General features: G+C 40.6%; 2 protein-coding genes across 2 annotated transcripts in view; one reads left to right on the top strand and one right to left on the bottom strand.

The window, feature by feature from the left end:
• Positions 1–212: 212 nt before the first annotated feature.
• Positions 213–3,970, top strand: birc7 (baculoviral IAP repeat containing 7). The gene is made up of 7 exons (XM_034695599.1): positions 213–931; positions 2,004–2,103; positions 2,231–2,312; positions 2,466–2,511; positions 3,154–3,363; positions 3,456–3,521; positions 3,700–3,970. The coding sequence occupies exons 1-7, from the start codon at positions 247–249 to the stop codon at positions 3,897–3,899; spliced, it is 1,389 nt and encodes a 462-aa protein (XP_034551490.1). The 5' UTR covers positions 213–246; the 3' UTR covers positions 3,900–3,970.
• Positions 3,971–4,096: 126 nt separating this feature from the next.
• Positions 4,097–15,869, bottom strand: part of nkain4 (sodium/potassium transporting ATPase interacting 4) — a 62,283-nt gene continuing 50,510 nt past the window's right edge. The window contains exons 6-7 of the mRNA XM_034696758.1: positions 8,414–8,498; positions 4,097–6,465 (exon numbers count right to left, since the gene is read on the bottom strand). Coding sequence (XP_034552649.1) covers positions 6,456–6,465; positions 8,414–8,498 — 95 coding nt within the window. The 3' untranslated portion in view covers positions 4,097–6,455. The remainder of the gene's footprint in view (positions 6,466–8,413; positions 8,499–15,869) is intronic.

The following is a 15,869-nucleotide window of genomic DNA, read 5'->3' on the forward strand; positions in this document are numbered from 1 at the left end:
AAAATCAAAATGAATAGAGATGGCACTTAAAGGACACTCTGAAAAAAAGCAAAGTTGTGCTTGTAGTACAAATATTGTCTGTCATGTGTCCATATGCCCTAAGGGTTTAATGTTTATTTTTTGATTCTGTTATATTGCTTTAACAGTCATCTTTGTTGATAGGCCATAGTGTGCTCCTGAAATGCTTTACACAGTTTAGAGGCGGAGCTACATGGCATGTTCAGGCTCTAGTTCATTCAAGCATCAATGAGCTTACATTCTGGTATTTGGTGGTTTTTCTGGAAAGCAGTCTCCTGTAGGCCACTGTGCAGGCCCCCAGCCCTAATCATATTATTTCAGTTGGTGTGCTGGACTCACCTTCAGTGCGCTCCACTATGGACCGCAAAAGGGATGACTGGCACAGGACAAGAAGGGAGAGGAAGACCTATGCGCCGGAGAATGATGGATGACAGGAGTACTATGCTGCACATCCTGGAGGAGCCTCAGATGAGGAGGGAAGGAGAGAGGATTCGAACTTTTCACAACTGGCCAGAAGACGCTCCAGTCACATCTGGAGAGCTGGCCAAAACAGGCTTCTTTTTTCTTGGATCTGGGGATAAAGTCCAATGTTTCTGCTGTGGAGGGATTTTAAGATGTTGGGTGCATGGAGACAGCCCAGCAGATGAGCACAAGAGGCATTTTCCCACATGTAGTTTCATTCAGGGACGAGCTGTGGGAAATATTCCAATCCAAACAGGATCCTCCGACTCTGTGGACGGCCAGCTGCTGAGCCAACTCCAGAGGATGACCATGGATGACCAGGGGACAACTGGGCAAGCTGTCTACCCAGAGATGGACGGGGAGGATACCCGGCTCACCACTTTCCACAACTGGCCCACTGAGGCCTCTGTCCAGCCAGATGTTCTCGCCAGAGCTGGATTTTTCTACACAGGTGCTCATTTTTCTCACTTTAAAGCCTAAAAGCATGTGAATCCTAATCATTTTCCTCTTTTAAAAATTCCAAGAGAATCTTTTGAGAATATTTCAGTGAAATATTCAGCACTGACCCAGTCACTGCTAGAGCGACCTCTTTGTGAGGGTTCATGGTACAATTGTGCTGCTGACTCATGATGTTGTGGACAGAATGACCTGGACAAAGCTGGGGCTGCTAAAGGAGTGTGGATCCACAGCTTCAGGAAACACAGAGTTTGTAGGGACAATATCATGAGAACCAAGACAAAAACATGGACTAATCACGTGAAACAACACAATGACCCAGGCTTGCAGAAAAAACAGACTTATCAGGGTGAAGAGGGCTGTTGGTCTATATTTTTTTTTAGCATTTTTGCTATGAAACAAAGGCTTTTACCTTTTCAAAACTCATTTTTATCCCTTTGAATTATTGTGTTCCTTACCAAAAAACACCTTCAATGCACTTTATTTGAACTTGCGTGCATCACAGACTCTCTTATCACCCAAACAGAGTAAGGTTTTTGTGAAGTTTATTTCTTGTGGGTTAATCAGGCTTTATTTGAACAGATTTTTTTAAAAACTGTGAGGAATTTGTCCTGGTTGAGACATGCAATACTGGGCTCTCTGTGACCCACAAAAGCAAACAAAACCATCAGAGACAAGACTGGCTATTTTCTATATCTGCATTATTATTTATTATTTAAATGTCCTGTAGCAAAGAGTCAAAGTGAGTGATATGGCTGACTGTTAAAAGAAAGCAGGATGAGACTTTTTGTCAGAAAGCACTACCTACTCATTCACAGAACGAGAACAACAAAGAGACAAGGTGATGCTTTGTCCACAGGGGACACCAACATCAACACAAACCAAAAGTTCCCCACAGGAGCTTTATGTTTGTGGTTTATTCCTTGTATAAGATGACCTATATCTGTTTTTTTTTTTTCAATTTTAGGATAGAACTAGTGTAAAGGGGTTTTCCTATGAGGATTTGTAAAGCTGTTCAGATGCACATGTACTTTTTCCTCTCACAGTAGTTCTGTATATCCTCATAGGTCACGGTGACAACGTCAAGTGCTTCTACTGCGATGGAGGGCTGAGGAACTGGGAGCCGGGGGACGACCCCTGGCAGGAACATGCCAAGTGGTTTCCACGGTAGGAGCAGTCATTTTCACAGGGGCAGATAGAAAGACATCAGTAGAAAAATAAGTAGCTATTTGGTGCCAAGGTATCTGCATTCTTGCTTCTGGGGTTGATAAACCAGCATCTCTCTGTTTCTCAGATGTGAGTTTTTAATCCAGACGAGAGGACAGGAGTATATCAGCAACATACAGGATGCTCACTTCCATCTGGGTGATAATGTGGTGAGAGCCTTTCTACCTTTTCTCTGCTTGGAATAGCAACCATTTGGCACACAGCACACACTATAATCTCATACTGACAAGTGACAGTTTTGACACTTTGTTGCACGTGAAACCATTCATGACTTTCACTGTGAATATAAAATATGATTCCAGGGTGGATCACAGAGCTCCATGGGCAGAGACATCGGATCCAGAAACGGTAAGTCATACAGAACTGAAAGAAGGTAACGAAAGATGAGTCAGCAATCTTAATTCCACCAAGCGGACCACGATAACAAGATATCAGTCTGCTTTAATGCTGATAATTACCTTGATTTATCCTGCAATGCAAAGAATCAATGCCCATTCTTTATGTTCACACATATGAGGAAGATTGAGAAAAAAAATGTTAGTTGCATTGAAGGTAATATACAATGAGAGAATAAAGACTGCAGCGGTTGATTCAATTATCCCAACATCACCCTGGGTTAACCATTTTGTATAAATATACTAGACATTCAAAATTCAGTCGCTGAGCTGAGTCTCTTCTAAAGAAGCAGTTCACTGACTTTTCTTTGTGACTCTGCAGAAAATAAAATATTTGCATGCTCGATTACTTGAGCTTCTGTTTGCTGAAGTAATTGGACTGCTGCTTGCGCTTTCATTGAAGTCATGAGAAAGCAATTATTCCATACAATGAAAGAATCCCGCCTGTAATCCCTTTCAGCAGATAAACAGAAGTGGCGAGGTTTGAAATGTTAATATATCCACAGACAAAGGTTAGTTATGTCATTTATGTCTCCGTTTATTAAATAGGGTGTTTTCCTAATCTGTCTTTGGGCACTTGTCTCTGCTCTCCCAGATATGGTGGGAGGTCTGGCAGCTTCCTCGGCCATGCTGTCTCCTGTGGTGCAGACGGTGCTGCAGATGGGCTTCGAATCCAGCATGGTGGAGAGTCTGGTTCAGACTAAGTACCTGCTGACAGGCCAGCACTACACCTCTGTGTCTGACCTGGTCAGTGACGTGCTGCATGCGGAGCAGGAGGAGGGACAGAGGGGGTCACAGAGCAGAGGTAACATTTCCAGTCTTCGCACTTAATCTCTCTCAGTTTAGTTTTTAAAAGATTATTCAGCATACAAACTGCCTTTTATTTGTTTTACCAAGACACTGGAACAAGGCAGGGTCCCAGTACTGGAAATGTGAGGACACAAACAACCATAAGAGAGAGAGGTCAGAGGTCAAAGCTTTTATAACTTGCTGAAAAAAGAAAAAGGTTTTTTTGCTTGTATCAACTTCATCACTTAGAGCTGCTGACAGTTATCGTTTTTCCTTAAGGGATTACACTTCACACACAAAAGTTGTCTTGTATCGGTGCCAGTGTGCTCATGTTTTTGTTTTGCTCCAACAGTGAAGGATCCAAGCCCAGAGGAGCTGCTGAGGCAGCTGCAGGAGGAGAGGACATGCAAGGTGTGCATGGACAAACTCGTGTCCATCGTCTTCATCCCCTGTGGACATCTGGTGGTGTGTGGAGACTGTGCTGCTAGCCTGCGTCACTGCCCCATCTGCAGAGCTGTGATCAGAGGCAGCGTGCGAGCGTTCATGTCCTGAGTGAGAGGGCACTAAGAGACAGGTGTTGCAAGTGTGGCATCAAGCCCTTATCCATGCTTTCCCCCCCTTTCATGTACTGATAAAATAAAGCAAGGTTATTGCTGGTTGCTTGTTTTGTCAGATAATTTCCTATCAGATGTAATTTTAGCTGTTTTTGCAGAGAATGAGTTGTTTCCACTAAATGACGCAAAAAATCATTAAAAGATCACATTCTTTATTAACAAACACCTATTTACATGACCACAAAGCACAGTTCTGGATAAATAGCAGTACACAATCAGGTCACATGGAGCTGGGGTAACACAAACACAAAATAGAGGAGAAAAAAATGTGTTTGTTTTTTTTCATTTTCTATACAAAGAAAAGCATTATCTATCAACAGGTGGATTTTTTCAGTGGGACGAGCACACACATACACAACCCTAAAAGGTTCAACTAACTCCAGTTACCAGGCTTTAGGAAGAGGCTGTATTGCACTGAGAGGAAGAACAGTTTGTACATGACATTTCTTAGTAGCATTTACTACTAACACAATATGAGGTGCTTTGTTTTTTTTACCAACGCACACACCAGTAGGCCTTTAGGGGTGTGTAAACTTCAAATTATATTTAAAAAAAACAATAATGGTACATAAATTATTGCATCTTGCCAAACAGAGAGGTGACTGGTTCTCTCTTAGAACTCTGAAATGAGTCAGCAGAAGTGGTTGGATGATTTTCACAATCCATAACAGCTTGTTGCTGTTTCTGTGGATTATTTTGAGTGATGGAACATAGACAAAAGAGGAACAAAAAGCTACTTTTTGTTTCAAAATTCTCAATTTCAACTTGGCTCTGTAGTCAAATGTAGTTTTGTTAGTGTAGTCTTAATGATACAGAATACAAGGTGTAACACTGAAACAATCATGGCAACGTGCTGAGTCATCCTGCATGACCAAGCACAAAAATAAACTGATTTAACAATAATGGTTATATGCAGATGAAAAATAACAAGACATGAAGAATGATGTAAAAGTGGACCTGAATTAGCCTTACAGCTTGTACATGAACACTTTGAACACCAGAGGGCAGTAATGATTCACACAAGCAGAGAGGCAACAATAAAGTTGGCTTAAACTGACATCAGGTCTGAGAGATCTCACATTAACAAAAAAAGTGCTACTAAATTAATCAGTCAAAGAGATACGACCCACATGTGTAAACTTTATCCTCAATACTGATGTGTTGTCTGTTGCTGGGTCATAAAAAATAAGTCTGAGTAAGCAACTTTCAGCTACAGTTTCACCAGCTCACACACACATACATCAGTTTTGCTCTTTTGCTGTTGCTTAATATGCTATACACATAATTACAATACAAACCCTGTAAAAAACATGCTATGAAACAATCACAAACTATCACCATAGAGAATCTAGACTGACAGGAGACACAGCTCTGGTTCACTCGGGTACAGCCATGCTACTTCTACACAGAGGACCATACCCAGACGAGTCAACACTGTTGTGTGCAACGTGAATAGAAAAGAAAAAAAAACTTCTATCTCTTTCTTGGAGTTAAAAATATGCTGTGTGATATTTTTGCTTGAGTGTGTGTAATGATCACCTCTGTCAGCAGCACGGCCTGTCAGTAGTTAGAGAAGAAGAGCTGGAGTGAATTCAAAGCTCCTCTTTTAACAAAACATCTGACACTTTGTAGACACACACTGACTTGGCTGTTGGTGAAATAGTCACATGAATAAGACTCCAGAAATAAAAGTTAAGACTCACATGCTGTTCCTGCTTTTTCAAACACCTCTTATTTGCTTTTGCATTCATGATAGTTTACATTTCAAACTCTAGATCTAAAATTCCTCCCCCTCTTCTCGTTTCATTATTTACATTTTCTATTTTTGATGCGTTCCCCCTTTAGGTTTGGTGTTTTTGTCCCCCCCATCATTTCCCCCCTCTACCTCCCCCCTCCCCAGCCTCTTCCTGCTTTGCTCGTGTATTTATGCACACAGATCCTGGCCTAAAGTAAACAGGCAGCGCACAATGGCTCATTCCGCAGACTGCACTGTAATTCAGCCCTCCGGCCAAGATCTGAGCCAAACCAGCAATAACATGCTAAATCACTGAGTCCTCTAAGACACGGCACCGCAGACTGGGAACGCAGGGCAGTCCCTGATTACATCCACTATGTATTTATATACTGTACATGTTCTATATAGTCATGTTCTTGGGTAGATCATTCCAGGCAGGTCACAGCAAAGAGACCTCAGTAGAGAACTCAACACAAAGAAAATGATTGATACTTCCCTAAATACAAAATATGAGTCTTTGTTTCACTGTAATCCCCTCATTCCTGAACCCATTATGGGAAACAATGGACCCTTACTGAGGAGAGTTGGTTTTTTTCAGGGCAGCACACCAGTAAATGACATGTTTAAAGGACTGAAATCAAGAGGAGGAGGAATGTCTGGCGTGCTCCCCTGTACACCAGGATGTTTGTGTCAAAACAGCCATTTTGTCTCCGTGGGAACTTGCTGTGTCACCTCCCCGCTGGACACTCTGTCTTCTATTTACGTAGACCTGCAGAGAACAGAAAGAACAGAAACATGGGTAAGAGACTTTAGAGGGTTTCATGTGCAATCCAGGCACACATTTATACACACACTCACTACAATGGATACATTTCTCCAGGATATAACTCCCACTAGATTGGGGAGACGAAAACCTCCTCCCTCCCATTAGAGACGGAGCTGATTAAACTGTCAAGGAACTAATAAAATATTCATGTCATGTTGGCAGAGAATTATAACATGACTTCCTGGGCTTATTGTTATTAAGTCCTCCGCACAACCTAATTGATTAATCTCATTTTGAGACAGATTTTTTGTAATTTTTCTTTATGTGTTTCTATCAGAAACTGCCATGGGCATTTGGAAGCACATGTGCACTTTGCACACCTGTATGTTCTCCCTGAAGCTCTCTGACAGGATGTAGCATGTTTCAGAGTGACGTTTACACCGAGACATGAGTCAAACCTACCCACCTACCTACAGAGCTCGTCAGCGAAACCACAAGAGTCTGAGTTGTTTTGTAACTTCCTGAAAAATGTTCAAATACTAAAAAACTCTGAAAGAAGCGAATAATAATGTCTCAAAAAAGATGTTTTGATTAATTAGCAGATTCATGAAAAATGTGGATATTTAACAGTGAACCCAAAATAAATGCTTTCAGGGACAACTATAATCAATTAATATTTTGATGAATACTTTGCCAACAATTTGCTCCTACTCAGTGAGCACTGAAAGGGATTGAACAAAGAAATGTATTGTATGGGTGAAATGAGTGCAGACATGATTATAGTCATGGTATTTCTAAAAAGTAATTTTCCAGCCAATGACATCATCTTTATGCAGTTTTTCATTCAAAGTCATGGATAAAATCAAATCGACCATTATGGGCGGTGCATTGTTAAGAAGAGACATTATGAAGATGGCAGTTTTTAACATTTTCTACAGAAAAAGAATAAAGAAGACTGCGCCTGCTCTTGCGCTTAAGCTGAACAGATCTGACTTGGAAGGAAGAAAACCCCCAGGGTGTTAATGTAGTTGATTGATACCTGACAGACGTTGACATTTACCAGAGCTAGATGGCGGACGGTGGGAAGTGGCTGACTGAAGGGGTGGGCATTTCAAGCCAAAATACTATTTGATAATGGATGGTGTCTATTCGGCGATTATTGAAAATCGAAATATTGGTCAAAGAAGTGTGATTTTATGTATATCAAATGACAAAACCTCATTTAAATCAAAGACTAAGACATTTTTATTCGCCACTTCCTTCCATAGAATCTTAGCATATTTTAACTTGCTTTAAATGCAAATTTGAATGTAATTTTTAATATAATCTAATTTTCCTTTCCTTTTCTGTTTCATTATATTTGTCATTTTAATTGTGCTGTTTTATGCTTGTCTGAATGTTACCAATGCTTTTAATGTTTTAATGTAAAGCACACTGAGTTGCCCTCGTGTATGAGATGCGCTATACAAATAAAGTTGCCTTGCCTTGCGTTCTATCGCTAATGCAGTTAGCAAACAGCTTTCGGACGGTGGTAAATTGTATTATTAAGATGAGATAATATTTGCATTAACTCTTCAATTTTCAATTAGTTAATGAATATTCAAGTATTCGAAAAACCATGACCTATTCTGACATACAGAATGGTGAGTTCATGTCCTGCTCTCCTCTTTATTTTCCAGTTTATGACTGTGATGTTATGTAATACAATTTACACTGTATTGGACTCAAAAAATCGTTAAAGGTGAGAATGTGTGACGAATCTTGGGACAGAGCAGATTTCCAGTCAGTCCCTGACTGCGCCATTGAAAAAACTTCCACTTTTAAACCAGTTTTCAGCGTCTTCTCATAGCCATAGGCGTCTTTTCAACATTTTTTCTACAAAGGAATACTCAGTGAAACACGCACAGGAACATGTACACATGTGGTGTGATGGCAGCACATTCATACTTACAGGTACATGGGCTTTAAGAGGAGATGAGTTTGTTTCTCATTGACATGGTAGAGTGGGAATGGGTCAAATCCACCAATAAAATCAACTGAAAACAAAAGGATGAAACACATAAATAAACATGGAGTAAATCAAAGGACAGACAACAACAGAATATGCTGTGAAGTAAATAAATGACAAAAAAAATCATGAGCTAAAATAAGAGATGAAATGGAAACAAAAGATGCAGTGGGAAATGCAGACGGGTTGAAAAGTAGCAGGCTTACAAAGACGAGAGAAAGTGTTGTTTTTTTCCCAAAGTTACAGCTTTGAAAAGTAAACAAAAACAGAATGAAAGGAAAAAAACACTTTATTTTCCTCTGTGTATAAGCCGGGAGCCAGAGGGAGAAAACTCAGGAACAGGTGAAAGCTGGCCAGCTGTCAAAATAGCCAGAGCCTTTTTTTATCGCTTAGGAACAGAGGTGACCTTCCACCACGGACAGAACGCTCAACTCTCTCTGTTTACTTTCTCACTTTAGAGTTCAGGCTGTGAGCAAACGGGTGTCATGTCCAAAGCGGAAAGTGAGGGACATGCTTGTGACCAAAGTGCTGCGTGTTTTTCTAACAGATTCAGATATTTTTTGAGGTGAAGGGGACTCTTGAGAAAACACAAAGGCTGAGAGGGGAGAGAGAGAGAGAGAGAGAGGGGAGGATGGGGTGTGTCACGCTTGGCGGTCTGACTGACAGGGGGCCAAAGAGATTAGGCCTAAGGGCTGCATGTGAAAGAGGACAACATGTCCAGGAGCTCTCTGAAAACATCATGTGAGATGGAGATTGAAGCTGATTCAGAAGGAAAAGACACACACAAAAAAAGAAACATTCAATAGGATGTTGGAAACAGGAAAAATGGGCAGATCGGTCACTTTTAAACGCTGAGGGGGGGGAAACAGACAAATGCCAGGCATGGAAGCTACTGTAAGGCCAAAATCAGTTCCATCGTGATAAGAGGAGGCAGGGGTGGTCTGCTGAATACTGATATGTAGACAGGATGAGGGAAGAGAGCCACAGGGTGTTCAGTGTGTGGGTTTGACCCTGCCCTGGTTTCCTGGGATTCTCCATTTCATCTCTACAAACACACAAACAAACACAGACCACCTCTTTGCTGATCTTTTCTGTACCAGTGACGTTCTCATTAGAAGCAGGTTGGGACCCACACCATGATAAACTGTGCTGAGGAATACAGTCTGATGATAATGACAGCTGCCATTTTTAGACACATTCCAGCTCTGGGGAAGGCAGAGTCTGGTGGGTCGATCTATCCGTCAGTCTGTCTGTCAATCCAAACACTTTGGTGAAATATCATGACAAATATTTGAAGGATTGATGAGAAATGTGGCACAGATTGTGAGTGTCTCCAGAGGAAGGATTCTAATGACTTTGGTGGTTTTATCCAGCACCAAAAATGGGTCAAAATTTCCATTTATGACAGCATATCTTGAAACTAATAGCCATATTCCTTCCCCTCATGCTTCTTGTGCAGCGCTGAAAGGAAAGCAATTTCAGAGTTTTATAATTATAACAGGAGACCGCAGCGTGTTTAAAATCTCAAAGCTCTGAATCGGAGGCTCAACAGGCAACCCTGCGTGCTGCTAACTGCCCTCACTCTAATGAAGACATCCTATGTGTATAAACATTAACTTCTGCACCTTATTTAAATCAAACTCGTAACCTTACGCTCCATCCCTCCTACACACCGTTCAGTGTATGTCAGAGTGTTAACTGCAACGTCATTATTTTTAACTTTTCCCCTTTCATCTCTACAAACACTGATCTGATTGGTCCCCTTTGCAGCTCAAAGAACAACAAATTAAAACAAAGCATATTGCCTTAATTCTGGTTGATATCTTTGTGGAATATGCTAAACTTTTAGAAGTGTTTGAGGCTCTCTGAAACTCATTTTAAAAGCAAACAGCACATCACAAAATGAATGTTAAAGCTGTTAGGATGAAATGCTGGAAAGCTGCAAGCTCAAATGGCCTGTTCAGTCTCAAAAGACAGTCCAACGCTCTTCCAATATTTGGCATTTTCACGGTGGATGGCACTTTTTAAAAGATGATCAAAAAAACAAGTGAAAACTGAACGTACAGCATGAACAGAGGATTCAATGTGTCCTCTCTGTTATGGAAAGCTGCCTTTGAAACAGATATTGGCAGATGATCTGCGTGTGTGATCCTGTAACGCTGAAAGGAGCAAGCTCAGTTTCTTCCAGGCAGAGGAGACAAGCAGATTTTTTACTTGTGTGGACACTTGCAAGACATGAAAAGTATGTAGGTCAATGTGTGGAGCCCTCCTAAACAAGCAGAGAGTAATGTTAGATGATAGTGTTTCAGTTCAAGTGGAAACTGGCTGGAATCAGAGCACTCGTGCTGAACCAGGAGGCAAAGTCACTGTCAATCTGCAGACACTGAAGCATCTTCTTCCATGTGTGTGTGTTTGTGTGTGAAAGAGCTGGTGTGGACAGTGAAATGAAACACAGGCGCAGAGATAAAAGGAGAAAAGCCAGGAGGGAAAGACAGGGTGAGGATAAAAGAGCACAGTGTGAGGAAGATGGAGAAAAACAAGGAGAGACAGGGCAGAGACAAAGAGAGGGAGATATAAAGGGCAGACAGTTCAAGACTTCAGACAAGCTGTAAGTGGTGAGTTACAATACATACAGTGGATATCAAAAGTCTACACACCCCTGTTAAAATGCCAGGTTTTGTGATTAAAAAAAAAATGAGACCTTTTTGTCCATAATTCCAAAAGGTATGTTTGGCATAAAAACAATACTGCACATCACATAAAGAACACCAGACCCACAGAGGAGCATGGTGGGGGCAGCATCATGCTTTGGGGCTGTTTTTCTTCAGCTGGAACCAGGGCCTTAGTCAAGGTGGAGGGAAGTATGAACAGTTACAAACACCAGTCAGTTTTAACACAAAACCTCCAGGCCTCCGTTAGAAAGCTGAAGATGAAGAGGAATTTCACCTTTCAACACGACAACGAACCAAAGCATACATCCAAATCAACAAAAGCATGGCTTCACCAGAAGAAGATTAAAGTTTTGGAATGGCCCAGCCAGAGCCAAGACCTGAATTCAGTTGAATAACTGTGGGGTGTTCTGAAGAGGGCTTTGCACAGGAGATGCCTTCACTATCTGATGGATTTGGAGCTTTTTTGTGAAGAAAAATTGACAAATATTGCCACGTCAAGATGTGCCATGCTAATAGAGTCCTACAAAGAAACGGAGTGCTGTAATAAAATCAAAAGGTGCTTCAAACAATTATTAGTTAAAGGGTGTGTACACTTATGCAACCACATTATTTAATGTTTTTTATTATCTATTCTTCCCCCAAAAGATTTAAATTTTTTTCAGTTGAATTGTTCATGTTATGCTCACATTAAAGGTGGAAAAAGTTCTGACATGATTGACCTTGGTCTCAATTTTTTACATCACAAAACCTAGACTTTTGATATCCACTGTAGCTACAGTCCCCCTCTCTCTCACTCCTTCCCCTTCTCTGTCTGCCTCACACATGCTCGAGATGTAAGGGAGCTCTTCATAGTTGGCTCCACTCTGCAGCATTGCATCTCTGTCCTCACACACCATTACACAGCTATCATTGCTTTCTGGGCTACTAGGCTGCTTCAGCTGTTTTTATGCTCAGTTATTTTGCATATGAAAAATTCAGGTATGTTTGACTGAGAGTGTATTTAAAGTTAATCATCCGTGCAAAGAAGAGAATGGTTTCAGATCAGACTAGACCAGGAGATCCTGGAAAGTGTGTCAAGCTAGATTGCATTGAAGATACAGAAAATATGGCTTCTGTGTTTATTTATTAGTGACTGGGTGTCACTTGCAAAAGCACATTTTTTGAGTTCTCATTCAGAAAAATGCAACCCAGTTTTTCTGCTCTCTGTCATTTATATTCATGCGTGCACTGACCCAGTCACAATGTCCTCTATCTATAATTCATGTGATGAAAAACACAAAGCTTTTCTGTCTTTTTCTTGTCATTCTGGGTAAATCTATGCCCATAATTACATAAAGTCAAGCCTGATGTTGATAAAAATGATTCAAGCACAAGCTGTCTCACCCAACCAGGTGCAACTAGACAAGCAAGGAGGAGAGGGAGCGGTCATTAATAATAATAAATAAATAATAATAATAAATACAAATAAATAAATAAATAATAATAATAATAATAATAATAATAATAATAATAATAATAATAATAATAATAATAATAATAATAATAATAATACATATTAATTATCAGCGCATTTCTGGACACTCAAGGTCACCTTACAACATACCAAAAGTATTGTGTTGTATCTTATTGTATCATATTGCATTGTATCGTATTGTATCGTGTCGTATCGTATCATGTTGTATTGTATCTTGTTGTATCGTATCGTATTGTATTGTATCATATTGTATCTTGTCGTATCGTATTGTATTGTATCTTGTCATATCTTATCGTATCGTATTGTATCTTGTCGTATCGTATTGTATTGTATCTTGTCGTATCGTATTGTATTGTATCTTGTCGTATGATATCGTATCGTATTGTTTGGAATTGTATTGTGTTGCATTGGTCGTGTCGTATTGTATTGTGTCGTATCGTATTGTTTCAAATTGTATCATGTGCATCGGTCCTGTGGCATTGTATTGTATTGTATTGTATCATATTGTATTGTATCTTGTCGTATAGCATTGTATTGTATCGTATTGCATCGTTTCGTGTTGTATTATGTCAAATTGTATCGTGTTGAATGGGTTGTGTCGTGTTGCATTGTATTGTATCCTGTCATGTTGTATCGTAAGGTATTGTATTGTATCATATTGTATTGTATAGTTTGGCATTGTATCATATTGTATTGTATCGTGTTGTATTGTATCGTATTGCATCGTTTCGTATCGTATCGTTTCGAATCGTATCATGTTGCATCGGTCTTGTCGTATCGTGTTGTATTGCATCGTTTCTTGTCGTATTGTATCATTTTGAATTGTATCGTGTTGCATCGGTCTTGTAGTGTTGTAATACATTGTATTGTATTGCATTGTACTGTATTGTATTGTATTGTATCGTATTGTATCGTGTCGTATCATACTGTATCTTATTGTATCCTATCGTGTTGTGTCGTGTCATATCATATACCAATTAGTATCATATCACAACATATCATAACTAATACTATAGTATTACATGATATGGTATGGCATGGTATCGTAATGCACCACATTATTCTATGGGTTCTCAAAATATGGGGTAATATGCCACATTTCTTGGATTTACTTGAAGTAGCCTATGGAACACTCCCAATCTGTCTTCAAATGCAGATATTGAAGAATGTAGCCGCTCAAATGAGACGTCAATGTCCCATTCAGTGTGACAGTGAGCCAACATGCACAGCAAGAGGACCATAAGTAGATAAATGGATTTCAGCCGCCATTCTTTCCATTATTTACACCTGTTCTTTTCATACGGCTGCACCTTCTGAAAGAAGACTCATTCACACTCTGCGAGTCTGACATCATTTCCAACAGCATTTTGACATGATAACATAAAAGCAGGAGAAGCATTTTGTGCTTTTCTGACCTTTTCTTTCTCTTTTCTACAACCTGAAGACACACTGCCACCCACACACCCACCTCGCCCTCTGGTTCCTGTGTCTGCAGCGGAGGATTTTCTGGGGATGTGACTCAGCACAGAGGGGTGGCAGCATAATTAGCAGACATGCTAAAGCGAGCTTATCCCAGCACTAGGCTTCTAACTCCATGACCTACTTTACAAAGAGGATTTTCCCCACCACTCACTCTGTCGGTGTGTCTGCTCGCCACCGATAACTGTGGAACTAATTCAGACACACAAATGTACACAAACACATACACACTACTACACGAGTACACAAATACAGGAGGTTTGTAGGTACAGGAGTGCATGTACACATTTAAAGTAGTACACTTGAGTGACAGAGAAATGAGGGAGGAGGGAGAGAGATCTCACACACAGATACACACAAAGCCTGAGAGCCATGTCAAACCTGAGCTGATAGTATATGATGCTTGTTATTCTGCCCATTTTGTCTACTTTGCTTCCTGCCAGTGAGTGTGTGTGTGCATGTTTCATTCCGCTATTCTTAACGCAAGCTTGAGCACACAAATCTAACTCACCCGTCTCCCATGAGAGTGAGAGAGTGCTCCGCGTGAGAGGAATCCCTGTCTTATCTCCTTATTTGTGAAAAGCCCATCTTGTCTCGTAATGTTTGTTCTAACATTTTTTTTTGCCCCATCTCCTTTTTTCTCCTCCTCCTCAGCTTGCTCCTACTGAACAACTCCCTCTGCTCCCCTCATCTTCCTCTCTGTCCTCTCTTTCTGCCTCTCCAGAGGATCCATCCAACCTTTCTTCTCTTAGTGAGACGCAATCAGCTGTGGAAGTTATTGACCTGCAAGGCACTTAATGAGGCTGATACAACGAGTGACCAGAGACCTCTAACTTTTTACAAGCACACCCCATTAAAGCCGAGCTGGGAGAGGGGACAGAGAGATTTCTTGAACACACGGAAATTAGATTCTGATACATGATTATTCCATCTATGTGAAGAAATGGGAACAGAAATAAAGCCTATGAGAGCAGAGAAAAAAGTTCTGGGTAGGAGGAGAGATGCTGAGGCAGCCAGGGAGCCTGATTCAGAAACTGTCTTTAATCTACACATCAAATGGGAGCGGGAAATGAGAGCAGCAAAAAGCCTTGGCTGGTTTTTGTGTTGCTATGAGAGGGAGTATGTGTGCCTATGCACCTGTGTCTTCATGACCACATACACGTGTATGTGTGTATGCAGGCAAAAAGCTGATTACAATAGCAAAGAGGTAGCAGTTGGAAGGGATGTAGCAGCTCTCTTTTCCAGCACAGCATAGATCAGAGAACAACCACAACATAATTAAAACCAATAAAAAATAACACCATGTCCTGCTTTCACATCAAATTTTCTTTAATCAAGCTTTCCCTAAGGCTTTCTTTGTTGTTTTTATCTGTTTTGAGTATGGATGACCCTCTGCTTGGAGCTTTAACAAACACAGCCTGTACAACAGTCCACAAGGGGGAACGAACAAAGCTCAAACGTTACGATACAGGAAGGAAAGAAAAGTTATTGAGGTTGGAAAGTCTTATTTATTGGACTCCATCCCTGATTAAACTGCATTGTTCTCCAGGGATTACTGAGAGGTGACAGGTGATTAAGTGGTACTGCCAGAACTGAGAGGGGTCACATGGGTGGTGATTGTAACTGCTCACAGCCAGTGAATCTCTGGTATGTGATCAGTAACGGACTACTTTCACTTCTATAGCAGGAACACCCACAGAAACCACATCACCTAAATTACAAGAGAGTGCTGTTCAAAATGGAATTAGTTCATGTAGTGCTTTGTTCAATGCCC

The sequence above is a fragment of the Notolabrus celidotus genome, chromosome 11, assembly GCF_009762535.1.
Source record: "Notolabrus celidotus isolate fNotCel1 chromosome 11, fNotCel1.pri, whole genome shotgun sequence".
In the NCBI taxonomy this organism is placed as follows: domain Eukaryota; kingdom Metazoa; phylum Chordata; class Actinopteri; order Labriformes; family Labridae; genus Notolabrus; species Notolabrus celidotus.

Bases quoted from the DNA above. Each gene is read 5' to 3' on its own strand.
- birc7 (XM_034695599.1), top strand. From the start codon at position 247: ATGAGCTTACATTCTGGTATTTGGTGGTTTTTCTGGAAAGCAGTCTCC. The intron at 2,104-2,230 runs GTAGGAGCAGTC...TCTGTTTCTCAG, and splicing joins CATGCCAAGTGGTTTCCACG to ATGTGAGTTTTTAATCCAGA. The intron at 2,512-3,153 runs GTAAGTCATACA...CTGCTCTCCCAG, and splicing joins AGACATCGGATCCAGAAACG to ATATGGTGGGAGGTCTGGCA.